Source organism: Herpailurus yagouaroundi, unplaced genomic scaffold (genome assembly GCF_014898765.1).
Source record: "Herpailurus yagouaroundi ecotype Mexico unplaced genomic scaffold, PumYag 189, whole genome shotgun sequence".
NCBI lineage: Eukaryota > Metazoa > Chordata > Mammalia > Carnivora > Felidae > Herpailurus > Herpailurus yagouaroundi.
This window is the reverse complement of record NW_024412420.1, coordinates 14,967,845-14,995,223: the sequence shown is the minus strand read 5'-3', so window position 1 is coordinate 14,995,223 and position 27,379 is coordinate 14,967,845. Positions and strand designations below refer to the sequence as shown.

Sequence of the window (27,379 nt, the reverse complement as noted above, 5' to 3'; positions counted from 1 at the left end):
TATATATATATATATATATATATATATATATATATATATATATATATTAAATATAATTTATTGTCAAATTGGTTTCCATACAACACCCAGTGCTCATCCCAACAGGTGCCCTCCTCAATGCCCATCAACCACTTTCCCCTCTCTCCCACCCCCATCAACCTTCAGTTTGTTCTCAGTATTTAAGAGTCTTTATGGATTAAACACTCAGTTCTTAAACTGACAGTGTGTATGGGGCGGCCTGGGTGGTTCAGTCGGTTGGGCATCTGACTCTTGATTTCAGCTCAGGTCATGATCTCACGGTTTGTGGGTTCAAGCCCCTCATCAGGCTCCGCACTGACAGCATGCAGCCTGCTTGGAATTCTCTCTCTTCCTCTCTCTCTGTCCCTCCCCTGTTCTCTCTCTCTCTCTGTCTCTCAAAACAAATAAACATTTTTAAGTTTTAAGTAAGATAGCATGTATGTGCTCAAGCCTAAAATATCAGGCCAAATAGCACTTGTCATAAAATAATTTACCATTGTGACTGACCCACTCCTACCCACTCAAATCCATTACCCTCAAAACATACCCATATTGCAAAGTGTTTGCAGAACATCTGTGAAAAGAACATTTTGAATCATCTAAACAAAAAGGAATATTATTCAAATCTGCTTCCTTTTAAAATTCCATTTAGCTCATTTGTTAGTAGGAAATGTAAGCCTATCCTAAAACAGACTAGCTATAATAAAATGGTTCCCTACTCACCACTGTAATCTACATTTCTGGGACAGTCTTTGAAACCACAAAGCAGCATTTAATTAAACATCTGACAGTGAAAGGTGGTGGTTAAGAGTGTCAAAGGTGGGGGAGCTAGAGAAGACAGAGCTGGTTTCAATTCTGGCTCAGACACCAGTGTATTAGCTGTACCACCCTATGCCCAACACACAAGCATTGTAAGCTTCAGTTTCCTCCTCCATTTTTTTAAAAAGGGTTTAAGAATAGTATCTGCCATACAGGGTTGTTCCATGAGAAAATGTGCATAAAGCCCTTAACAGTGTCTGGCACAGAGTAAATGTTAAATAACTGTTAATGATGAAAGTTCTTGCTATTCATAATATTCTTGTGCTTAGAGCAACCTGATGGCCATCAGTGTGACTGTTACAACAGTTATCCCATTGTACTAGATCTTATTTATTTATTTATTTGGGTGAGAGTGCATACCTGCAAGTGGGGGGAGGGACAAAGAGAGAGGGACAGAATCCCAAGCAGACTCTGTGCTCTCAGCAGGGGGCCCAAGGCAGGGCTCGATCTCACAACCCGTGAGAAATCAAGAGTCAGTTCCCTAACCCATTGAGCCACCCAGGAGCCCCAGATCACTTTTAGATTGCAGCATTTATATTCCAAATGTCAAAAAAAAAAAAAAAAAGTAAAGAAAACACAACATCTTAAGTTGTATCTTTTTTATATCTAAGTTTTAGGACTAGAGAACTCATTTATATCTAAGCTTAAGGACTAGACAAGTCTAACCTTCACTCCACATTTTAACCAAAATGATCAACACAGGAAATATTAGTGAGACACTAAAAATTCTGGTAGCTTTTGGGTTATGAAAGTTGGAAAATCCCAAAGCAACAGAACCCTTCCAAGTCACAGTTTACTATCAAATTAATTCAGATAATACACCATTTGTTCGAGATTTAGAGTAAAAACCTTACAAAAAGCAGTTAATCTCCATAAAGGGTTTAGCTCTGTCTAGAAAAGCCAGCATAATAAAAGGATTAGTGTGGCAATTATGCATGGTGCCTAATTGCTCCGATTTGTTATTTTAACGACTGGTCTGGAGCTGAGGACCATCACGCCCAAGACTTAGGGACCTCCAGAAACCCAAGCAGGAAGGACCCTGAGAAAGTCAGGACACAGTCTAGCCTGGGTACAGATAAAACCTACAAGTCTGACCCCTCCAGGAGCAGAATTCATGTCCCAGTCTGTTTTTCATCACAAATGAAATGATTTTTAAAAAGGCTTACCTGATCTGAGAAAGAAAACAGAACCCCTCATGTTCTTGTTCATTTTCTAAGTCACATGACTGCAAAATACAATTCTGGATCACTTCCAGAGACTTTTAGCTCACTCACCGTGTTAAAAGTTCTCAAGCTAGATCTGTACTCAAATCACAGCTGAGTCCTTCTATTGAACAATTTTGAGCAAGCTACTTAATTTTTCAGTTAAAAAAAAAAAGCTACCTCGTACAATTGCTGTCAGGATTTGATGAGACAAAAATTCAGGTCCAGTGTTTGGCACGGGCCCTGGAACATAGAATAAGTCTCAATAAGCTCTAATTATCTGAGGACTGACTTTGCAAAGGTTACTTTCATATTTATTTAATAAATTTAATCCAAGAAATTAGTGTTCTTTGGGCATTATCTCTCATCAACTTTGTAGAGGGAGGCCACAGAATGGTTACAGTAAATTTTCTCCATTGCAATTATGTGTTTCATTTTAATAATTGTTTCAATCTATTCCTTACCATTCCCACCACACACACACACACACACACACACACACACACACACACACACACGTGATCTGGACACCGAGCTATTGTCAACTTGTTATAAAACTGACAAGCTGATTCTTTAAAGTATTTTAAAAATCTCTAGGCAATAAAATTAAGAGATTAACTCGTAAGATTTTTTTCTTAATTTAAGCACATTATATATATTCATTTAAAGTTACTAGAGTGGGGGATTGCCGCTTTTATTATATTCTTTAACCTCTATATGTACCATGTGGAAATCAAAATTTTGTCTACTCTTTTTAGATCTGCCCACATTCCCTAAGTAAACATTAACAAGATTTCATAAATTACTTTCTCCCATTACCACACATCTTTGAGAGGATCGATTTTGATTAACAACCACAATTGGACCTAAAGGAATTTTCTTGGATTTAGGAATGAGGGCAAAAAACAGCCATTATTTTTGACAAAGTTGTTTTAATATCTTAAGAGTGTAGTTTGTAGAGCTTGGCTGGTTGGCTGGTACTTTCACTTTTACTACTTTTTATGAAAACTCAAAGGGATATTATCGTTCTGTTTTCTGCTCTACATCAGTAAATTCTCCTCCTAATGCAGGTGATTCATGGTTTCACACCTCCTAATGCAGCTAATTGTTTTCATAGAATGAAGTCAACTCAATCGAAAGGAAGAAACCTATGACATGCTAACGAAACATAAAGGCCAAGCCACATAACATTTAATCCTTAAGTTACACCAAACTCATGTGCTTTCTAACTAGAAAACCAACTAAAATAGCCAACTATCCTAATAAACAGATTGAAGTGTTAGAAGTACAGATATACTTTAGGAGTTTGCCAGTATCAAGATCATCACAACAGATCCAAAACCAAAAAGGGGACCTTTAATGAAGCGGAAAAAGTGAGGGCCAAAATGTTTTTGTTTTTTTTTTTTAATTTTTTTTTCAACGTTTATTTATTTTTGGGACAGAGAGAGACAGAGCATGAACGGGGGAGGGGCAGAGAGAGAGGGAGACACAGAATCGGAAACAGGCTCCAGGCTCCGAGCCATCAGCCCAGAGCCTGACGCGGGGCTCGAACTCACGGAGCGCGAGATCGTGACCTGGCTGAAGTCGGACGCTTAACCGACTGCGCCACCCAGGCGCCCCTAAAATGTTTTTTTTTTAATATATAAAGCGTATATATAAAGTCCAAGGTATATATCTTTATATATTTTAAGATACCTTAAAACTCCTGTGCAGAATATTAGATTTCTTATCATTCTTATGCAACATTCTCACATCTAAAAGTATTATAAGTTACTTTAAAGTGAAATTAGTTGTCTTCAACTGGCCTTTATTTAAATTTTGAACTTGCACCACTGCCAAAAAAGAGCTTAGAGAACAAAATAAAGGCAAGAAAAGAAAGTAGGAAAAGGCACTGAGGTGATATGAAAACATTCAGAGAACAGTAAGTATCTGTCAGGTACAGACCGGGTATACAGCACCCTCCCTTCTCTAAAGGGACTTAAAGGCCTCATCTCACTAGGAACAATGATAGCACAGCATATTATAAAACACTAGATTACACACACAGGAACTGAAAGAGACAGACAGACGTGACTTACGTTAATGGTGAGAAACCTCATGAAGGAGAGGACATTTAAGCCAGAGCTTCGAGTTGAGGTAGCATGATTTGAGTAACTAGCAAAGTGAAAGAAGGACATTTCAAAACAAGAGCAACAAAGGCCTTAGATTCAGGGATAAAGCATAATGTCTTGGCCAGGATTAAAAAAAAAAAAAAAAAGGCTTGCTGATCATTGAAGAATTTTTCACGGAAATGCTAATACATTTTTTCATTGGATCGTGATTATACATATTGTAATATTTATGAGTACACGCATCCCCCGCTTTTTGGAAGTTCACCTTGATGCCATTTTGCTTTTACAAAAGACTTACATTAGTACCTGTTCTCATTAACTGGAAAAAATCCAAAGAGATTTTCACTTTTGTGAAAAATAGGCAAAGAGCGAAAATAGCACCAAGTGTTTCCTGCAGTGAGCCATTATAGAGGTAGCAAGAATGGCCCCACCAAGCTCCTCCCCTGAGAACTACATTCAGCATCTCAGCATCTATCAGCCATAGCTTTCAACTGTGTCTGTGAGCGTGTGGGCTTTATCTCCATGTATTCTGTGCATCAGTTAGCAAGATGTGTCCCAGGGTATCAGAAAAGCCTAAAAGAAGTTATTTTGAGGACTTGGGGATGCTCAAAATTTTCCATATAAATTAATGATAACTGCTTCTTTGCTTTACAGGAACACTCTACTTTCAAACAGCAGGGGAAACCTACAGTATTACCCATATTTTATAGGGTAGTAAAATGAGACACAGAGAGGCTGAGTGTCTTGCCCAGGGCCACATAATTACTTCATGAGGAGAATGCAGCTCTCCTTCCACTCCACCACCCTTATGCACCGCAGGGAGCATGAAGATGAACAGACCGAGTCAGGCAAAGCTGTTGAGAAGACTTAATCCATCCACAAGAGAAATCCATAATAGGTGCTTGAGTACACTGATGAAGTCATGACAATACTTTGTCAAGAACATTAATCCTGCAGCAGTGAACAGGAAAGATCTTAAGTGACATAGCACTGAGCCAAGAAAATGTCTTCAGAAGCTAGTGACAGAAGTGCGGAAAGCCTGGATTAGGGCAGTTGCAGTGGGACCAGACAGAAAGAAAAACATCAGCTAAGATTTAAAAAAAAAAAAGTGACAACATTGGGGATTTGGTGGATATAGGAGATAAAGAAAAGAATGAAGTTAAAAACGAAAGCACAGGGGCACCCAGGTGGCTTAGTCAGTGAAGCACCCAGGTTGGTGAGTTTGGGCCCCTCATCGGGCTCCTCGCTGACAGTGCAGAGCCTGCTTGGGATCCTCTCTACCTCTTTCCCTGCCCCTCCACCACATGCACACACACACACACACACACACTCTCTCTCTCTCAAAATAAATAAACTTGGGGCGCCTGGGTGGCGCAGTCGGTTAAGCGTCCGACTTCAGCCAGGTCACGATCTTGCGGTCTGTGAGTTCGAGCCCCGCGTCAGGCTCTGGGCTGATGGCTCAGAGCCTGGAGCCTGTTTCCGATTCTGTGTCTCCCTCTCTCTCTGCCCCTCCCCCGTTCATGCTCTGTCTCTCTCTGTCCCCAAAATAAATAAACGTTGAAAAATAAATAAATAAATAAAATAAATAAATAAACTTCAAAAAAAAATCACACATCATTTAGAGAAAAACAGATGGCAAACTTTATCACAAAGTTAACAGTAAAGCACATCTTTCCTTTGCCTACCCTCCTCCCCTGCCATTTTCTCCTCCTCACCAGCCATTTTCCATCCTCTAACCTTATCCTTTCACTCATATTTTTCCGGCCTACTGTGGGTTAGACAGTGGCTTAGGCTCTAAGATACTGATCACAGTAATAGTAACACCAATAAACATCTTAAGCACTTGTTCTATGTATGTCAGGCACTGTTCTAAATGCTTAATATTTAACTAACTCATTCAACTACCACTGCAACACTGCAGAGTAAGCAAAATTATCATTCCTTTTTGAGAAATGAGGAAACCGGGGGGCATCTTGGTGGCTCAGTCAGTTAAGCGTCCAACTTCGGCTCGGGGCATGTTCTCACAGTTTGTGAGTTAGAGCCCTGTGTGGGCTCTGTGCTGACAGCCCAGAGCCTGGAGACTACTTCTGACACCTGCTTTCAATTCTGTGTCTCCCTCTCTCTCTGCCCCACCCCCGCTGACACTCCGTCTCTCCTTCAAAAATAAATAAACATTTTTTTTCAATTAAGAAATGAGGAAACCAAGACAACACACAGTGAGTGGTGGGGTGTGGGCTGTAACCCTGGCAGTCTGGCTCCAGAGCCCACTCACTTAACCATCTGCTATATTAACTGAAAAGCCTTCATGTAATTTCCACATTTTTGTGGCTTCTATCACAGTGCAATCCCAGAAGTTTCAGAAAAATTGCATGATATGGGAGTGTCTGCAGATTTTAAAGCACTGAATTTTAGATGTTTTGCAATGAGAAGTCATGGGCCTTATGAATATCTTCGCTAATTACTAATTATTGCCTAAATCCTCAGTTGGCTGGGAGGAGGGTACCAAATCCACTACACAGTTGTACAATTTTCCATTTGGCTTTGACTCTGTGGGTGGTAATCATAAAGGCACATTCAGCAGTTTGCACACAGTCACAGACCAGTCAAGCAAAATATGTCTAACTTTCAAACTTTCTGTGATAAACAATGGAAAACTCTAAACATTTAGCTCATCAATCCTGCCATCTTGAGACATAATCTGCACTACCAGAGTCCTCTTTTTTTTTTTTTTAATTTTTTTTTTCAACATTTATTTATTTTTGGGACAGAGAGAGACAGAGCATGAACGGGGGAGGGGCAGAGAGAGAGGGAGACACACAGAATCGGAAACAGGCTCCAGGCTCCGAGCCATCAGCCCAGAGCCCGACGCGGGGCTCGAACTCACGGACCGTGAGATCGTGACCTGGCTGAAGTCGGACGCTGAACCGACTGCGCCACCCAGGCGCCCCAGAGTCCTCTTTCTGTAACTACTTAAATTACTCATTGTATCTCAATTAATCAGAGAAAGAAACTTGCAAATAGAATTTTCAAATAGAAACTTCAAAAGAGAATTTTACTTGAAGAAAAACAAGGAATAGGAAAGGTCCAAAAATCCCAACAGTGTGACAAGTCAAGTTGATAACAAAACTGAAGCAACATGTTTCAAGAGCCCCAGCCAAACTAAACTCATGAGAATAGTGTATACCCGCCTTAACCATGACTGCAAATCCAGAAGCAATTAAAGAGGAAATTAATACACTGGACTACATGAAAACAAAATACAGTAAGCAAAGTGGCCAAATCTAATATTGGGTATATATTGTATATTGTATATACAATATATATTGTATATATTGTAGATTACCCTACTACAATTCCACTAAACCTCCCCTGTGGAAGGACGCCAGTGGTTCCTAACTGCCAAATCAACTTTCTTTTCAATCTCCTTTCTCCTTGATCTCTCTTTCTGGTGACCAGCCTACTTATCTGGGTTCCCTCCTCCCTTGGCTTCCAAGTTCCTTCTTCCTCTTTCCCAAATCATAAGTGCCCTCCTTCTCAGTATTATTCTCTAGTCTCTAGCTCTTCTTCCCAGCCCCTAAAGAGGACATCCGTCAAAGTTCAGGCTTAGACCTTCACTCATTTCTTTCTCAATTCCTTCCCTTAGGGATCTTACCTATCTTGAACGTATCTGCTGCTCTAATCTCCCTCCTGAACTGTAGTCCTAGGAGTCTAAGTGCTAAGACATTTTTACGTGAATATCCTGGTACTACTTCAAATTCCTATCTTAAACTAATTTCTCAAAACTTCATTTTTCTTTCATTGTGTCCTCATGCACATCGCACGCGCACACACACACACACACACACACACACACACACACACACACACACCAGACTGTTAGAACCCCTCTGCACTACCTCAACACCCTGGTCATGCCTCAAGTGTAGCCCAGAGTACCCTATATTAGAATCTCCAACTTGTGGGTATGTTTGCTTGTCTCTCCAAGTAGAGTGCAAATTCCCTAAGTGGCAGGATTTGTCTTAGTCACCTATGTATCCCCAGGGAATATTGCAGGTACCAAATAAAATCTGTTAAGAGAAATTAATAAATATAGATGATCTGATCTAGCCAAACTGGCCCATTAAGAGTCTCCACCTGTTTGGCATTTTCATAGTCCCCACTTCCCAGAAAGGTCCTCTCTCTGCTGCTGCATGCATGGAAGAATCCTCCCCATCCTTTGCAAGACTCAGCTTAAATTCCACTGGCACATGAAACTTTGTCAGATGACCCTATTCCAACAAGACTCCTTGCTCATCAGTCTTACAGCGACAGTCTTTCACGACAGATCCTTTCATGAAAACAGGATCATCTTTGAAGCTGATTCAAAACCAGGCTCTAGCATAAACTACCTATGCTACTCTGGGCAATTCCTAAAGCTTTCTAAAGCTTCACTTTTTTTTTTTTTTCCAGCTATAAAATGAGGTATGTAATACCAATCAGAGAGAAATTGGGGAGGATTACAGGAGACTAAACCATCTAGAACGTAGTAGATGTTTAGAAATGTTAACTCCTTTTCCCCACCCCACCTCCTTTTCACTTCATTTACCATTCATATGGTGCTTAGGTTGATAATGTTTGTTTTGTCTCTTCAATTAGATTGTAAGGATTAGTAAAATCGTTAAGGGCAAGAGCTGAATCTCATTCATCTATCTTCTAAATACCTATCAATGCCCCACAGAGACACAATAAAAATAGAAAACAACGAAATTACAGTTACAGTGGATTATGGCAATCAAGTATATACGGTGCCAAGATTAGAAATGACAGTCTGTAAATTTTCATCCTATTTAGCTATAGAATTGTTACATGGCACCTCTGTAACGTCACTCATGCCAAAGGCGGATTTCAACAAATGACAGTGCAAATAAACACAAATCAATTTCTACAATATACAGGTTAATAAGCAGCCTTCGATAATAGATTTAGTTAAAGGTGGTTTAAATATCATAGTTGGTATTAGAAGAGTCTCTATACATGTATTTGTCCCCGTGTACTTTTACGCACAGGTTTCCTTTCACATATTCTTTAATATGATTGTAACAGATTTCTTCATACCACTTGCACCGGTTAAATAACTGAAAATAGATTTAAATTTTATATTTCTCCACCAGGGTGAAAAAAAAAAAAGTAAAAGCTAATACTGAAGCAAAACCGGTAAGATCAAGATCCAAAATTCATAATAATGGCAAGTAAAATCTACCAGAATCTCTCTTTAATTAAAATGGTTTCTTTCGGGGCTCCTGGGTGGCGCAGTCGGTTAAGCGTCCGACTTCAGCCAGGTCACGATCTCGCGGTCTGTGAGTTCGAGCCCCGCGTCAGGCTCTGGGCTGATGGCTCAGAGCCTGGAGCCTGTTTCCGATTCTGTGTCTCCCTCTCTCTCTGACCCTCCCCCGTTCATGCTCTGTCTCTCTCTGTCCCAAAAATAAAATAAACGTTGAGAAAACATTATAAAAAAAAAAAATGTTTCTTTCCAAATCGCTTTCATTAATATCAAGGCTTCAACATCCGCTCTGAACTTACTGGAATGGTTTTTTGTTTTCTCTATCCTGATTTTTACAGCCTTCCTCTACCGCCTGCTATCTTCCTCAAGGATCAATTCCCATGGTTGGGTTTCATTATTTCTTTTAGCTACTGCCCCACTTACATGTGCTAACAAGTTGGTGGAACCACAACGTGCTGGATAATAACCGTAACCCCTGACAATCAGCTCTACACTAACACTCCCAGCCACATTCCTCTTCCCTGAAGAAACTATTTCTACAGTTTTCATAGGCTGTCCAGCTGTACATCTAATAGGAAAAAGCAATTCGTAAAAGAAGAGCATGTGCCAAATACCCTCTCATCTCAACATTTTCATGCTTCCAAGGACTTTTTGTTTTGTTTTGTTTTTTCCCACGTGGAGAAGTTTATGGTGAGAAAGAGAGGCATTGGATCCTATCAGACCAACCACAGTAGAAAGTACATAGACACAATGGTAGCGTAGGAAAGAGCCAAAAGTCAGGCATCAAAACACTAAGTTTCTAATCTCAGTTCAACCACCTGTTTCATTTCGTTAGGTGAAATCATAACCTCTCTCAGCTTCAACTTCCTCTTTCATACACTAGAGATAACCACCATCCCTATTTCAGCAGCTTGTTTCACAGATTATAAAATCACAGGATCACAAATGGCACTGTTTAATTATAAAATATGTGTGTGTGTGTAATACACATGAATATATTTTTGAACAACAGCATTGTCATAGCCTATGGGTAGATGAAAAATAATTTTATACCATGTATTAAAGTCCCAATTAAATACTCCACTAGACAAACTGTTACACCAAATTCTATACACAGTGTATCCAAGGAAAAAAAAATTTTTTTTGAGAAACAGAATCTAGCTTGGAAACATATGTTCACAGTCCAGATCATAATTTTTGGAGCAAGTAGCATTCTCTAATCTGGATTTATATTCCTGTAAGCAAATTTTTAATCACAATTACAACATAACTAAGCTCTCCCTTTGGGGATCAATCAAATTTAGAGTAAAGAAAGTAATGGAGGTTAGTTTTTCATATATTATGCTAAGGATTTCTGCATTATGTTCTTCAAATGAGCCTTCACTATGATGAATTTAAAAATCAATAAAATCCAGAATCACTTCAGGATTTTTTTTTTTTAGGTTAAAAAGAAAGGGTGCCTGGGTGGCTCAGTTAAGCGTCCAGCTCATGGTTTCAGCTCAGGGCGTGATCTTGCGGTTTGTGGTATTGAGCCCTGTGTTGGGCTCCGTGCTGTCAGCATGAAGCCTGCTTGGGATTCTCTCTCTCTCTCTCTCTCTCTCTCTCTCTCTCTCTCAGCCCCTCCCCTGCTCACACATTCATATGAGCTTTCTCGCTCTCAAAATAAACTTAAAAATATATATAAGGTTAAAAAGAATAGCACCATTAAATTAGCAGATTCCTAAGTCATTACTCACTTCCAACTCTCTAAGCAAAGTACCACTATGCTTTCATTCTCCAAATAAATTAAAAGATTCCCTACAAACACTACACACACACACACACACACACACACACACACACACACACTTACCAATTTGGTTTTTTTAATGGCTTTAATTTTTCATATGTGGCATCTTTTGAACACTAATTAAACTGCTTAGCACATTTTTTTTCTTTTCTTTTTGGTTTGCTTGCAATTTTCTACAAGATCCCCATTAGAGCATGACATTATGTTAGTTTTTTTTCCAATTAATTAAAACTATTTAAAACATGAATTTGAAATATCTTCAGCAATAATTTTGTAGCTAAAATTCTTTTTCCAAACTTCGCAAACATTCTGTGTAACTAAATTAGTACTGAGAAAAAACTGGATATAAGTTGCTCAATATTCTTCAAAAGGTAAAAAAGCGTAATGAAACATAAGCTCATCTGAACTACACCCATTTTCAATTTCAACACAGCAAAACTCCTGTTTGTTCTTAGGGCAAATTCAAAACCATACATATTGGAATTGGTTATTACCAACAATAATTTATGCAATCATAAGTAAAGATGCTAAATTGGCAAAAAGAAAACCATGCAAGTAAGCAAACTCTAACACATGTGGGACACACCCTCTCAGTGTATAAAGGCTTGTCACTGTCCTTGGTAGCAAGCACTCCCTGAGCTAAACAGCATCACCATGTCTGTTCGATACAGCTCAAGCAAGCAGTACTCTTCCTCCCGCAGTGGGGGGGGAGGAGGAGGAGGAGGAGGGTCATCCTTCAGAATTTCAAGCAGCAAAGGCTCCATTGGTGGAGGATTTAGCTCAGGGGGGTTCAGTGGTGGTTCTTTTAGTCGTGGGAGCTCTGGTGGAGGCTGCTTTGGGGGCTCATCAGGTGGCTATGGAGGATTAGGAGGAGGCTTTGGCGGAGGAGGCTTTGGTGGAGGAGGCTTTGGTGGAGGCTATGGAAGCAGCAGCTTTGGTGGGGGCTATGGAGGAGGCAGCTTTGGAGGGGGCAGCTTTGGTGGTGGTGGCTTCAGTGGAGGCAGTTTTGGAGGCTTTGGGGGTGGATTTGGAGGAGATGGTGGCCTTCTCTCCGGAAATGAAAAAGTAACCATGCAGAATCTGAATGACCGCCTGGCTTCCTACTTGGACAAAGTGCGGGCTCTGGAAGAATCAAACTATGAGCTAGAAGGCAAAATCAAAGAGTGGTATGAAAAGCATGGCGGCTTAGGCCAGAGAGAACCTCGTGACTACAGCAAATACTACCAAACCATCGATGATCTTAAAAATCAGGTAAGGTGCATCTTAAAAATCCAACTTTAAGCCTATTTTTTATCCATGTAACTCAGATATGTGACACTTACATTAACTACAATGTAGCTATTCACTGTGATTGTCTAAGTTACTTTCTCGCTTCCAAAAATAATCCAGTCTCCTCAAAGGTAAATATTTGTGAGGATATGGTCATTGAAATCTTCAATGTGTGTTGTATACCTTATCAGACGATGGATTACTGAGATTTTATGTTTAAATGAGTGTATGAGTTCATAGTTAAAATACTAGGTCATTTACAAATATCGGAACTGAAAGAATTATTAAATCAATCAGAACAAGACAGTATTCAGATTGATAATAAAAAAAAATCCATTACCAACATTACAAGTAACATGAATTCTCCAGTATGAAAATGGGATACTGTTTGCCTCTGGGAGAATTTGTGAATTGTACCTACTGTGTGTCAGCCCAGAGTGTATTCATTTAGAATGTATATTTAAAACAAGTTAAACCAAAAGGTATGAGTCAGTCAAAAGCTCACTGAAATACATGGAAATCACACAGTATAAAATGGGAGGGGGGAGAGGGGAGCTGTGCAAGAACACAGCTATATAATTGCAGTTAGTTTTCAGAAAAAGATGATACAGAAGTAGATATGTATAGAAACTTTAAGAGAACAAATGCCTCAAATTTAAGTATATGAGTAACCCTGCAATATTTTATATTTAAGATAAAAAAAATCCCCCCAGGATTTTGTACGAGAACATAAAAATGCAGCTTATCTATCTATGCCACCTGGTTTTATAATGGCGTATCTGTATCTGATTTCTTTGCCTCTCCCTCCAGATCCTCAATCTGACAACTGATAATGCCAACATCCTGCTTCAGATCGACAATGCCAGGCTGGCAGCTGATGACTTCAGATTAAAGTAAGCTAAGTAAACATGGTACAACACAGTCACAACAAATACAGGAGTTGTTTTTAACAGTGACTTTGGACACCTACAATAGCATTTACATTTTCTTGAATTCATTCAAAGTTAAACAGTATTGGAGCTGTCCGAAAATTTTTCAATTTCAATATTACCTTCTTGGCAATATTAAAAGAAGAAAATGCATTTTAAAGTAAACTGCTAAGCTTCCTTGCATTAACCCACTAATATCCCTCTATCCCCATATGAATTAGTACACAATAAATGTTGCCATATGAAGCCAACTCCGTATTCGCTTCTAAAACAGTCTCAGCCCAGGAACATCTCCCATGTGTAAATTATATCCAGTATTTGTACCATGCTTGTTTCAGGTATGAGAACGAGGTCACCCTGCGCCAGAGCGTGGAGGCTGACATCAATGGCCTGCGCAGGGTGCTGGATGAACTGACCCTGACCAAGGCTGACCTGGAGATGCAGATCGAGAGCCTGACTGAAGAGCTGGCCTACCTGAAGAAGAATCATGAAGAGGTGATGCAAAAAGTTATATGCCCCCAGCCAAAAATAAAAGGGGGGGGTGGTCATGTGGTCATGATACAATCATTAAATTTTTCTGTTCCTCTAACAGGAAATGAAAGACCTTCAAAATGTGTCCACTGGTGATGTAAATGTAGAAATGAATGCTGCCCCAGGTGTCGATCTGACTGAACTTCTGAATAACATGAGAAACCAGTATGAACAACTTGCTGAACAAAACCGCAAAGACGCTGAAGCCTGGTTCAACGAAAAGGTTAATTCGTCTTCCTTCATAGTGGGGCCAACGGACGTTTGGTTATCATTTCAGAATTTTCTCATCTTTTCCCCTGTTGTTAATACTCTAGAGCAAAGAACTCACTACGGAAATCAATAGTAACATCGAACAAATGTCCAGCCACAAATCGGAGATTACTGAATTGAGACGCACGGTTCAAGGTCTGGAAATCGAACTACAGTCCCAACTAGCCCTGGTATGTTTGTAATTCTCTCTTGAAATAACTTCAACTTTAACACACAAAGTTTCACGCTCACATAAGAATATGCACCACAAGAGGGGCGCCTGGGTGGCGCAGTCGGTTAAGCGTCCGACTTCAGCCAGGTCACGATCTCGCGGTGCGTGAGTTCGAGCCCCGCGTCAGGCTCTGGGCTGATGGCCCGGAGCCTGGAGCCTGTTTCCGATTCTGTGTCTCCCTCTCTCTCTGCCCCTCCCCCGTTCATGCTCTGTCTCTCTCTGTCCCAAAAATAAACGTTGAAAAAAAAAATTTTTTTTAATTAAAAAAAAAAAAAAAAAAAGAATATGCACCACAAGAAAAAAAGAAAGAGTACGAAGGTAGAAATAAAATTGGAGCTCTTTGTTAATGGGAGAAAAGTCTTAGGGGCCCTGCTCTAAACGTGAGGTTAAAATGTTGCCATTAAACATAAAACACAAATTCTATTCATTTCCTTTATTCTTCTATTTGATGTCTTATTATTAAATAAAGATTAAATATTAATTATCATTAAATAATTATTAAATCATCTTCACTGTACTCAATTAAACAAAGAAGTCGCTAAGCCACCGTACATTCTCTCCTCTTTCCAGAAACAATCCCTGGAAGCCTCCTTGGCAGAAACAGAAGGTCGCTACTGTATGCAGCTCTCCCAGATTCAGGCCCAGATCTCCTCTCTGGAGGAACAACTGCAACAGATTCGAGCTGAAACCGAGTGCCAGAATGCTGAGTACCAACAGCTCCTGGATATTAAGATCCGACTGGAGAATGAAATTCAAACCTACCGCAGCCTACTAGAAGGAGAAGGAAGGTAAATTATAAAAATCTTAGAATTATCCCAATGGTCTTATTCGGTGTTCCAAATCGCCGGGCTTTTCCAAAACCCAAAGTGCCGGAGGGTGGGCGAAACGGAGGAGAAGGGGGAAGGCAGAGTACAGAGAAAGGCTTATGCAACCACAGCCTGAGTTTCCCATGGATTTGATTCTGAAAGTTGTATGCATATAAAACTGTTCGTTAGTGGGTCTGAGAATCCATATTCGACAGGTATTTTTTTTTCCCCTCTCGAAACACGTTTTGCTTATTTTTAAAGTAACGATAACCTAGAAGGCGACCCACCATTTTTCAAAGTTAGAGTTAACCGAACATAACCCTCACTCCCGGTAGTTCCGGCGGCGGCGGCGGCTACGGCGGCGGGCGCGGCGGCGGAAGTTCCGGCGGCGGCTACGGCGGAAGTTCCGGCGGCGGTGGCGGCTACGGCGGCGGCTACGGCGGCGGAAGTTCCAGCGGTGGCGGCCACGGCGGTAGCGGCCACGGCGGTAGCTCCGGCGGAAGTCACGGGGGTGGTTACGGCGGCGGCAGCTCCGGCGGCGGCGGTGGCCACGGCGGCAGTTCCAGCGGCGGCGGCTACGGTGGCGGCAGCTCCGGCGGGCACAAGTCCTCGTCTTCTGGGTCCGTCGGGGAACCCTCTTCCAAGGGACCAAGGTCAGCAGAAACTAGCTGGGGTAATCAGAATTAGTTTTAACTTTCCGTGATGATTTTGTTGCTTTTTAAAGCTTTCTAAAAAATTAAAATCTTAGAGATTTCCGCTTGGAATTTTATTTTTTTTCTTTTTTTTATTTATTTTATTTTTTTTTTAGCAAACTATACTCTTGACATCTATCTTGAACGAAAAATAACCTGGTGCAAGATGCTGTAGCTTAAATACTATTCGGATGTAGAAAACAAACAAAAAAAAAATAGGATTTTCTTTCTTTTTTTAGTTTAGTGTACTTTTCTTTTAAAAAATTTGATTAGGGGCGCCTGGGTGGCGCAGTCGGTTAAGCGTCCGACTTCAGCCTGGTCACGATCTCGCGGTCCGTGAGTTCGAGCCCCGCGTCGGGCCCTGGGCTGATGGCTCAGAGCCTGGAGCCTGTTTCCGATTCTGTGTCTCCCTCTCTCTCTGCCCCTCCCCTGTTCATGCTCTGTCTCTCTCTGTCCCAAAAATAAATAAACGTTGAAAAAAAAATTTAAAAAAAATTTTTTTTGATTAATTAGTAAGAAGCCCCACAAATTATTTAGTCTAAATTGTTTTTTTCCCCTGTGATTCATGTACAGATACTAACAAAACCAGAGTAATCAAGACAATTATTGAAGAGGTGGCACCTGATGGTAGAGTCCTTTCATCAATGGTTGAATCAGAAACCAAGAAACACTACTATTAAGCCGCATCAAGAGGAAAGAGTCTCCCTTCACACAGACCATTATGTACAGGTGCATGAAAAACAAAAGCTCCAAGAAAACACTTCAGTCTTAATGGTCAATGGAAATAGGTTCACTCCTTGAAAATAAGGTGTCTAAAAGGTGTTTTGTGGTTTCTGTATTTCTTTTCACTTTACCAGAAAGTGTTCTTTAATGGAAAAAAAAAAAAACAACTTTCTATTCTCATTCACTGATGAATTTCAATAAACTTTCTTACTGATGCAAGCTATCCAATTTGGTCAGAATTGTCCTTATTTAAATTAAGTGATTTTTTTTTTAACCTTAAAGATTAGTGAACTATAGCATTTGAAGGTTGATTTGTCCAGAAATTCTAAAGACAGAATTATTATCATTATGATTTCCCTGAGTAAATTTTTTAATCTTGTGGGTGTTAGATCAATGTCCATAATCTCACTAAGTCAGAAATCTGATACCCAGTCTTACCCTCTCTTAAAGATATACCATAGGTGGGAAACTCCCAGTGCTCTGGCTTTGAATTATTTCAGTCCTGAAAATTCTACAGTATCTCCAGTAAGTCTCCATGGATAAAGTTATTGGAAATTTCACATTTTCTGACTACTTGGCTTCACCCATTTACCTTCCCTCATTTTCTTCCCATTCATTTCTGCCCAGTTGCTATATATACACCTTAAGAGATATCATCTACCACTCACCAGGCCAGTAATATATCATCCTAACAAAATTATTTTGTGTCTGTCAGATGAACAGGAAAAGACATGATAATGCCAATTTTACCAAAGGAACAACTCTAGGTCCCTGCCTTCACCAAACACATCTCGTGATAAGTACTAAAGACCTGGTGTAGGGTCAACCCAGTCATATTCTTCAGCCATTGAGAACCCAGCTGACAGTACTCTGCTAGTATATGGAGTAGATGGATTTACAAGGGCTATATTTATTCTTTGTCCCTAAGACTACCTTGTGTTCCCTGGTGGGTTCCTAGATACCCGGGTCTACCAAATAGCAGCCTGTCTCTGTATCCTTACTGATTTGAGTTTGTTTTCCCCAAGACCAGAGCCTTGGTCCCCAGGTCATTTACTTGGGTCTCCTGCTGGATAAACACTATCCTCTGTACTCAAACTGTTGACAAGCCCGGTTTCAAAATGGATGGACTTCCCTATAGTCAAGGCTCCATGACCTACCTACCACCAAATATTATCATACTTCAGAAGCTCCCCACTTAAGTTGGCATTACTTTTTTATCTGGGTACCAGCGTCCCTTCTTGGGAGCCTGTCTCCTAAGTTTCTGCTGAAGTCCCAACATGCTACCCTGTAAAGCCCTAAAACTGAGCTATTGACGGGTAAGGACCCTGAGCTGCCACTGTGTCTCTACTGAATGCTGTTCAGAAACACTGCCTTTTAAAATATCTAACAAAGTTGTGGCACCTGGGTGGCTCAGTTGGTTAAGTGTCCTACTCTTGGTTTGGGCTCAGGTCATGAACTCAGGGTTCTTGAGTTCGAGCCCTGCATCAGGCTCCACCCACAGGCTGCTTGGGATTCTTTCTGACCTTCCCCTGCTCACTCTGCCTCTCAAACAAATAAATTTAAAAAATAAATATCTATGGGGCGCCTGGGTGGCGCAGTCGGTTAAGCGTCCGACTTCAGCCAGGTCACGATCTCGCGGTCCGTGAGTTCGAGCCCCGCGTCAGGCTCTGGGCTGATGGCTCGGAGCCTGGAGCCTGTTTCCGATTCTGTGTCTCCCTCTCTCTCTGCCCCTCCCCCATTCATGCTCTGTCTCTCTCTGTCCCCAAAATAAATAAACGTTGAAAAAAAAAATTTTTAAAAATAAATATCTAACAGTTAACCCAGAGCCTAGGACTTAGAGTATTGTTAATAATCTGAGATGGCCATTCTCCTAATTCTGAAGAAATAAGTGTTCTCCTATTCAGTGACACAAATATAAACATGATACTGTGAGATAGTTGTGTTTGTTATTAACCTTTGTCTCTTCTACCCGGTCCTACCACCACTACCTGCCTAACCCCCACCCCAAGCAGAGATCTCAGCTGATCAGAGTTCTTCATCTGGTTGGGTAACCCTTCATTCCTGAAAGGTCTAAATCATGGTAGTCCCTGTCTTCTTACCTGTTTAGTCTTCCGGTACCTTCTTAAACAATTATTTATATTACATTTTCTCTGATGAAGTAACTACTTTATCTCTGGTAAAGAACCACTTAACCATTTTCTTTTTGGATGTGAACTGTGGTATTCATTTCACTGTATAGTTAAGTCATTATGTACACCTTAAACAGTACTGTGTGTCAATTATATCAATAAAACTGGAAAAAAATGAAAATAGAACTTTCTCAATGGGACTCAGACTAGTTTAATAAAGACAGTCTGAACAAGTTTGATTTTAACAAGGACATTGATATTTATAGTTAAAAAAAATTATTGCTAACTGTACAGATCACTACTCTTACATGGATTTATGATGTAGCTATTAAAAAAATCCTGTACACATTCTTACAAATTCTAAAGTTGTGACAGTGTCCTGCTATTTAAGCAGGGCAGTGTCCAGTAAGACTAGCAGAGCCAACTCTGGCACTCATGTGGAATCCTACTAAACAGCAAAAGCTGGCTTCTTTTCCAGAAGGTTTGCATCATGCCTCTTAAAGCTTTGCACCATGACCTTGATGTCTATGATGGCTCGATTTTGCTAGGGCATGGAGAAGTAACTTAGTTATGGTCAGCTTTATAGGGGAAATAGCTTGTGTAAGGTTAACTAAATAAGGTCCACCCAGTATCCCATCTACATGGCATCTGGAGAGGGAGAATTCGGGAAAGAGGTCATTTGTGGCTTTAAGCATGCATTCCAAAGTCAATGGTTCCTGGATTTCATATCCTGTCGGTGGCATTTACAAATCACGTTAAGTTTTGGACAAGTTACTTCAACCCTTCTGAATTTCAGTTCTCTTATCTGTCCAATACAATTGTCCCTATAATAGGGACAATAACTACTTCATATGAGATTGTGGGGATAAAATGGGTTAAGGCCTATAAAGCCCTTAAAAAACGACCACCATGGAATAGACATTGAAAAAACAGTATTCTAGTTTGCATAGCAAACCATCAACAAAATGAAAAAGCAGCCTACTGAGTGGGAGAAGATATTTGCAAATGATATACCTAATAAGGGGTGAATGTCCAAAATATATAAAGAACTACACAATTCAAAACACACACAAAAAAAACAATCCAGTTAAAACTGGGAGAAGATATGAACAGACATTTCTCCAAGGAAGATTATACAAATGGCCAACCGACACATGAAAAGATGCTCAACATCACTAATTGTCAGGGAACTACAAGTCAAAACCGTAGTGAGATATCACCTTACACCTGTCAGAATGGCTAAAATGAAGAAGAAAGGAAATAGCAAGTGTTGGCAAGGATGTGGCGAAAAAGAACCTTTGTGCACTGTTCACGGAATGAAATTGGTGCAGTCACTGGGGAAAACAGTAAGGAGTTTCCTCAAAAACTAAAAAATAGGAATATTATATGATCCAGTAATTCCACTACTGGGTATTTACCCAAAGAAAATGAAAGCACTAAGTGGAAAAGATACAGGCACCCCTACGTTTATTATGTTTATTGCAGCATTATTTACAATAGCCCAGATACAGAAGCAATCTAAGTGTCCATCGATAGAAAAATGGATAAAGAAGATGTGATATATATCACATATACATATATATATACACATATGTATGTCCATATATATGTGTGTATACATATGTATATGTGATATATATCACATCTTCTTTATCCATTTTTCTATATACATATATAGAATGTGTATGTATACATATATAGAATGAATGTATGTATACATATATATGTATACATATATATATGTAAGTACATATATATGTATATTTATATATACATATATATTTAAATAAATATAAATAAATATAAATAAATTATAAATACATATTTATAAATAAATATTTATAAATAAATTATAAATACATATTTATAAATACATTTGAATAGAACTTTACAAAGTTATAAATATTTACATATAAATATATAAATAAATATATATCACATTCCATTATATGTAATGGAATATTACTCAGCCATAAAAAAGGATGAGATATCTTGCTATTTGCAACAGCACTGATGGACCTAGAGGATATTATGCTAAGTGAAATAAGCTAGACAGAAATACCATATGATTTCACTTACATGTGGAATCCAAAAAGCAAAACAAATGAACAAACAAAAATAGAAACAGACCCACAAATACAGAGAACAAACTGATCGTTGCCAGAGGAGAGGGTAGTGGTGAGACGTGTAAACTGAATGAAGGGGAATAGGAGATACAGGCTTCCAGTTGTGGAATGAATAAATCAGAGGGATGAAAGGTATAGCATAGGGAATATAGTCAGTGGTATTGTAACGGCTGGCATGGTGACAGATGGGAGCTACTACACTTATGGTGAGCACAGCATAAGTACTGAGTGGTCAAGTTGCTATGTTGTACATTTTGAAAAATATTTTCAAAATATTACCAAAACAACTGAAAAAGACACTACTGAAATTTGGTAACTGCTGTAAATTTTTAATCCTGTTTCTTCAATATATCTGCTTTTATCCTTTGTTTATATAAAGAGTATATAAACGTATATATATACGTATATAAAGAGTATAAATGTTTATAATGCATGCTTCTAGTATGTATTAGATAAGTCCAAATAAATGAGGATTTTATTAAGCAAAAAACAAAGCAGCATTCTGTTCATCCTCAGAGAAATATGCTTATTGGCTAAATAGTTTTCTCCAAAAATGGGCATGAGCATCACAATAAATTGTTACTAGAGTAGGCGATCATTAATGTGGTCTGCCACGGGGTAGAGATCAAGGTCAGGTTGCTGTCGTAGGGCTGCAAAACAAAAATCCAGACAGTAGGAACAGTGGTAAGAGTGTGTCACAAAGGAGTAGGACTAATCTAGTCCTGTGAACCTGAGGTCCAATAAAACAGAGCAAGAGGTTTGTGAAGGTAAGTAGGAAGGACCAGATGATTGTCCCAAAGGTTTGAGATAGCTGACCATCCCTAAAAGCTGCAGCTGTGGTCATCCTGATCATGATGCAAATGACCCATGCTGTGTCTTTGAATGACAAAGAGAAACGAGTTATCACAACAAAAATAAGTCCAGCCTGGAAACCAGGTATCAAGGATATTTCTTACGGATACTTTTTGAACCAGGTTGTCCCACAGAAAGCCATGCCAAAGGAGGAAGAACACTTTGAGTTGTCACATTGATTTTCAGTGTCTCTAAATAAAAACACAAACATCATCTCATAACCCCAACACTGCATAAGAGATCTTTGCAGCCTAGCAGCAGTTAGAAAGAGAATAATTGTGAATTAGTACAAATATTGGGCATTACCTGGGGGAAGAATTTGAATAGTGTTCTGAAAATAGCTTTGTCCTTCAGGATCTTAGCCAAGAAAAAATCACATACCAGGCTTCTGATTAACCTTTCCTACTCAGAATATGTTATCTCAGGAGAAATGCTTGAAAAGCGTGAATATACAGGTTCACAGGCTAGCAGAGCCAGGACAAAGCTAATGACCTTTTTGGAAGAGGAACTCTCATTAAAGTTTTGATCTATAGAGCCTCTGTAAGGTTTCCTAAAGTAAGAAATTTGAGGGGAAGACTAGAAAACAAAATGGCACCAGGGGCGCCTGGCTGGCTCAGTTGGTAGAGCATGCACCTCTTGATCTCAGGGTCATGAGTCCAAGTCCCACGATGGGTGTAGAGATTACTTAAATAAATAAACAAATAAATCTTTAGAAAACCAAAGGGCACCAAAATGCATCTCTGTAGATTGAAAGCAGTTGTAAAGACAAAAGCAAATGGGGTATGCCCAGTAAACACATAAAAAGATGCCCAACATCACTAATCATTAGAAAAATGCAAATCAAAACTACCATGAGATACCATTTCATACCCATTAGGAAAGCTACCATCAAGAAAAGGGAGGGGGGCACCTGGGTGGCTCAGTCAGTTAAGCATCTGACTCTTGATCTCAGCGACATGAGTTAAAGCCCCGCACTGGGCTTGGAGCCTACTTAAAAAATGAAATAGAAAATAGCAAGTGTTGGCAAGGTTGTGGAGAAACTGGAACCTTTGTGCCCTCCTGATGGAAATGAAAAATGGGACAGGGGCTGCAGAAACCAGAACGATGACTCCTCAAAACATTAAAAACAAAATTACCGGGGCGCCTGGGTGGCGCAGTCGGTTAAGTGTCCGACTTCAGCCAGGTCACGATCTCGCGGTCCGTGAGTTCGAGCCCCGTGTCAGGCTCTGGGCTGATGGCTCAGAGCCTGGAGCCTGTTTCCCATTCTGTGTCTCCCTCTCTCTCTGCCCCTCCCCCGTTCATGCTCTGTCTCTCTCTGTCCCAAAAATAAATAAACGTTGAAAAAAAAAATTAAAAAAATAAAAAAACAAAATTACCGTATGATCCAGCAATTTCACTTCCGGGTCTAAAGTCTAAAGAATTGCTATTAAGGTCTTGAAGAGATATTTGTGTGTGCCATGTTCACAGCAGCATTCTTCACAATAAAGCTTGGGAGGCACTTATTGTCTTCCTTCTGGATGCCCTGCTACCGATATAGTGCCCTGTACATTGTAGGTGCTCATTAAATCCTTCTTGAATGAACAACAACATAACTGAATGACATCCGATAGGCAGCATGACTACAGTCAGAAGTTTCATTTTACTATTAACTAGAAATTCTTGAAACAATTTTGTAAGAAATCAGCTTATGTTTTCCATTTAAAGAGAGATCTGGGCATCGTCTGAGTTATTTTTCGTCTGACTTTAGGACAACTATTTAATGAAAGGACCACCACACTGAATCACAAGACCCATTCTGACCTGACTCACCATGTTTCATGCTGTGTATCCTTGAACAGTCTCTGTCCTCAGTTTCCTCATCTTTAAACCAGAGGAAGGAGACCACTTTTCTTAATTCCCAGATTCATTATAAGGATCAAATGAGATCATGTACAAGAAATCCCCCTGGAAGCTGTAAAGCACCATATAAATGTAAGGAAATCTTGTCTTTATACTCATCGTTCTCTGGAACTTTGAGAAGATAAACGCTGAGGTTGCTTCATACCAGGGGTCTAATAGTTTCCAGCTGCAGGCATGTGAGACCCAGGCTGAAGTGGTGCTTCTGCTCCGAACTACATCCATTTGCAGGTGAGCGCTGCCCCCTGGTGGAAATAGAAGGGCAGGGACAATTGCGGTGAACAATTTGGGATCGCCAAGGAAACGGGTTATTTCCACTTAAGCTTAAAAAAGTTTTTTTTCTAACGTTTATTTTTGAGAGAGAGAGAGAAAGAGAGAGAGAGAGATAAACACAGCATGAGCGGGAGAGGGACAGAGAGAGAGGGAGACACAGAATCTGAAGCAGATTCCAGGCTCTGAGTCGGATGCGGGGCTCCAACACACAAACCGTGAGATTACAACCTGAGCCGAAGTCAGACGCTTAACCGACTGAGCCACCCAGGCACCCTTCACCTTAAGCTTTTTTTTAAAAAATAGCTTCTTTCCTTCTTTTGTCACAAAATGTCCTTTGGAATTTTTTTTTACATCTGCAGGATACATACACATTACACCAATAATTTGTCTAATTATTATTTACAGTTAATAATTAGGCACTGAAGAGATTTTCAATTCTTCATGTTTTGATATTCTAATTCTTTAATATTTTAATTCCAATAATTCAATAACTCAAAAGAATAATTTGACAATACAACATGATAAGACTATCGATGGCAATATATAAAATAAGTATTTGCATGGGCATAGATAATTTAGAGAAATTGTTTGTATCTAAAATACACTTATGATGGGGCACCTGGGTACCTCAGTCAGCTACGCATTTGACTCTTGAGTTCAGCTCAGGTCACATGATCTCACAGTTAGTGAGATAGAGCCCCACGCCCGTCTCTGCACTGACACTGGGGAGCCTGCTTGGGATTCTCTCTCTCCCTCTCTCTCTCTGCCCCTTCCCTGCTCATGTATGCATGTTCTCTCTCCCTCTCTCTCTCTCTCTCTCTCTCTCTCTCAAAATAAACAAATAAATATTTTAAAAATAAATCAATCAATAAGGGGCACCTGGGTGGCTCAATTGGTTAGGCATCCAGCTTCGGCTCAGGTCATGATCTTGCAGTTCATGAGTTCAAGCCCAGCATCAGGCCTTGCTGCTGTCAGTGCAGAGCCCGCTTTGGATCCTCTGTCCCCCCCTCTCTCTCTCTCTCTCTGCCCCTCCCCGGCTCGTGCACATGCACCCTCTCCCCTCCTCTCTCTCTCAAAAGTGAACATTAAGCAAATTAAAATAAATAACTAGGTAAAATAAAATACGCTCATGGTGCCAGAATCTCAAGGCTTTCTAGAACATGCGCCAAGCCTTCACCTGGCATGTGCCTGGTGACTCTGAACAAATTGTTTAACATTTGTGGGTCTCAGTGGCCTCATCTGACAAAGGGGCTGAATTAGGTAATATCTAAGGCCTTTTGCAGCTCGAAACAAATCCCACAACTTTGCCCAGAAAATACATTTAAATGCCAGGCCGATGACAGCCACAGTGCCAGATGACCAGGCTTCAGACCGCTTATGCCAACACAGTTCCAGAAGACAGAACTGTCCTGGGGCAAAACAATTCTATACCTGTCTTCACCACAGAACCTGGAACCAGTCCAGCCCAACCAAATCCCTTCTACCCCTCCTTTTCCTATCCTCTCCACCTTCTTCACCCCCAGCTTCCTGGCCACCACCTCAAGAGGAGGCTTCTCAGGTCACTTCTTGCTCATCTCTCCTGCCCTCTCAGCTGGACCCGCTCGCACTCCCCCCACACACCCCCAGTCATTCCAAACTCTTTGACGCAGAAGGTTAAACACAATCCAGCTTCTGCCTGATCCTGACCATACATTTCTTAAAGACTGTGCCCATGCACCTCTGCATTTACTTCCCATTATGTCTTCATTTCTATATTCAGCTTTGAACACCAGATATAGTAGCTATTTATGCATTAAATAAAGGAATCAGTCAATATTTATGTCATTGTTCAAGGTAATAAATAGGTGTTATAATCATGGTAAGACCAGAGAAGTTACAAGGATCATATTATTTTTAATAACACAATTTTTTTTTTTGCTATGGTGGGATGAAATATGTGTTCCTTGACTTAATATATACCTCTTTATATACCTTTGAATACCTCTTTATATACCTCCCTGGTAATTAAGACCCTACTGTAGCTGATGGTACCCTATCACAATCTTACTTAACTTTTAAAACTTTACGATATCTGGTGCCAGATAATGACGGTATATTCCTAGGGCCTAGATGAAAGTAAAGGATTACTCACCCAAAATTAGAAGTTAAAATAATGAACTTAATATAGAACTAACCCTGTTACATTTAAGATAACAAATACCCCAAAGCAACAGCCAGGGATGTTAGACATCAATTTACAAAAAAAAAAAAAAAATTACCTAATTATACATAATTTCCTGCTAATCTGAATGATGCCATTTCTCTTCTGGCATGCATAACTCAAATAGAAACACCCCAACAATTGTGTATAAAAGCCCAAAGACACCATCAGCACATGATATTCTGTTCTCCTTTGAAATTACACCTATCTTCTTCCAGACAGGGTGAACGTTTCTCGTTCTATCATGTCTCTCCGATTTTCTAGTGGGTCTAGGCATATTTGCTTATGGTCTGGAGCTGGGTCTGTCAGACCATCCAGTGGAGGCTTAGGCTTTGCAGGCAGCAATGCATGTGGCAGTTCTGTGGCTGGAAGTGGATTTTCCTGTGCCTTGGGAGGGGGCCTGGGCAATGTCCCTGGGGGGAACCATGCTGGTGGCGTCCTTGGAAACGCTGCTTGTGCTGGCTTTGCTGGAAGTCAAGGGGGACTTCTGTCCGGGAATGAGAAGGTGACCATGCAGAATCTTAACGACCGCTTGGCATCCTACCTGGGAAACGTGCGAGCTCTGGAGGAGGCAAATGCCGAACTAGAGAGAAAAATCAAGGGCTGGTATGAAAAATACGGGCCTGGATCTTGCCGTGGACTTGATCATGACTATAGCAGATACTACCAGATAATTGAAGAACTTAAGAATAAGGTGAGAAATTACAAATTTGGAAATACTCCAAGTATTTAAAACTAAGAATTGCCTACCCAAAGACATAAAACTAGAACAGGAAATGCCTCATAACTGTTATCTGTCATTGATATCATATTTATTATTTCTTTTGATAAAACATTCTTCCTATTAGTCAAAAATACGCACTTTGAATCATGGTTTTCAAGTAACTTAAATGTTACTAGGTTTGTCGGGGGGGTGCTTGGGTGGCTCAGTCCGTTAAGTGTCTGACTCTTGATTTCAGCTCAGGTCATGATCTCACAATTTGTGAGTTTGAGCCCCACGTCAGACTCAGTGCTGACAATGTGGAGCCTGCCTGGGATTCTCTTTCTCTCTCTCCTGCTCACCTTCCCTCTCTCTCTCAAAATAAATAAATAAACTTTTTAAAAAATGTATTTAAAAAAGTGTTACTAGTGGGGCGCCTGGGTGACTCAGTCCGTTAAGCGTCCGACTTCAGCTCAGGTCATGATCTCCAGGTCCGTGAGTTTCAGCCCCGTGTCGGGCTCTGTGCTGACAGCTCAGAGCCTGGAGCCTGCTTCGGATTCTGTGTCTCCCTCT

General features: G+C 40.2%; 1 protein-coding gene and 1 long non-coding RNA gene across 14 annotated transcripts in view; one reads left to right on the top strand and one right to left on the bottom strand.

Moving 5' to 3' along the window:
* The window catches only part of LOC121044970 (uncharacterized), a 149,969-nt gene extending 134,356 nt beyond the window's left edge, over positions 1 to 15,613 (bottom strand). For 4 of the 6 annotated variants that reach the window (XR_005797555.1, XR_005797556.1, XR_005797558.1 and 1 more), the window contains exon 1: positions 15,503 to 15,613. This is a non-coding gene — a long non-coding RNA (uncharacterized LOC121044970). Of the gene's footprint in view, positions 1 to 2,219; positions 2,283 to 4,117; positions 4,194 to 15,502 lie in introns of all 6 variants that reach the window. The other 2 variants (XR_005797560.1, XR_005797559.1) reach the window with 2 other exon arrangements.
* Positions 11,844 to 27,379, top strand: part of KRT10 (keratin 10) — a 37,512-nt gene continuing 21,976 nt past the window's right edge. For 5 of the 8 annotated variants that reach the window (XM_040497476.1, XM_040497474.1, XM_040497472.1 and 2 more), the window contains exons 1-8: positions 11,844 to 12,450; positions 13,279 to 13,361; positions 13,736 to 13,892; positions 13,990 to 14,151; positions 14,243 to 14,368; positions 14,980 to 15,197; positions 15,551 to 15,868; positions 26,767 to 26,800. In XM_040497476.1, coding sequence (XP_040353410.1) covers positions 11,854 to 12,450; positions 13,279 to 13,361; positions 13,736 to 13,892; positions 13,990 to 14,151; positions 14,243 to 14,368; positions 14,980 to 15,197; positions 15,551 to 15,868; positions 26,767 to 26,800 — 1,695 coding nt within the window. In that variant the 5' untranslated portion in view covers positions 11,844 to 11,853. Of the gene's footprint in view, positions 12,451 to 13,278; positions 13,362 to 13,735; positions 13,893 to 13,989; positions 14,152 to 14,242; positions 14,369 to 14,979; positions 15,198 to 15,550; positions 15,889 to 16,480; positions 16,854 to 26,766; positions 26,801 to 27,379 lie in introns of those variants that run through there. The other 3 variants (XM_040497473.1, XM_040497478.1, XM_040497477.1) reach the window with 3 other exon arrangements.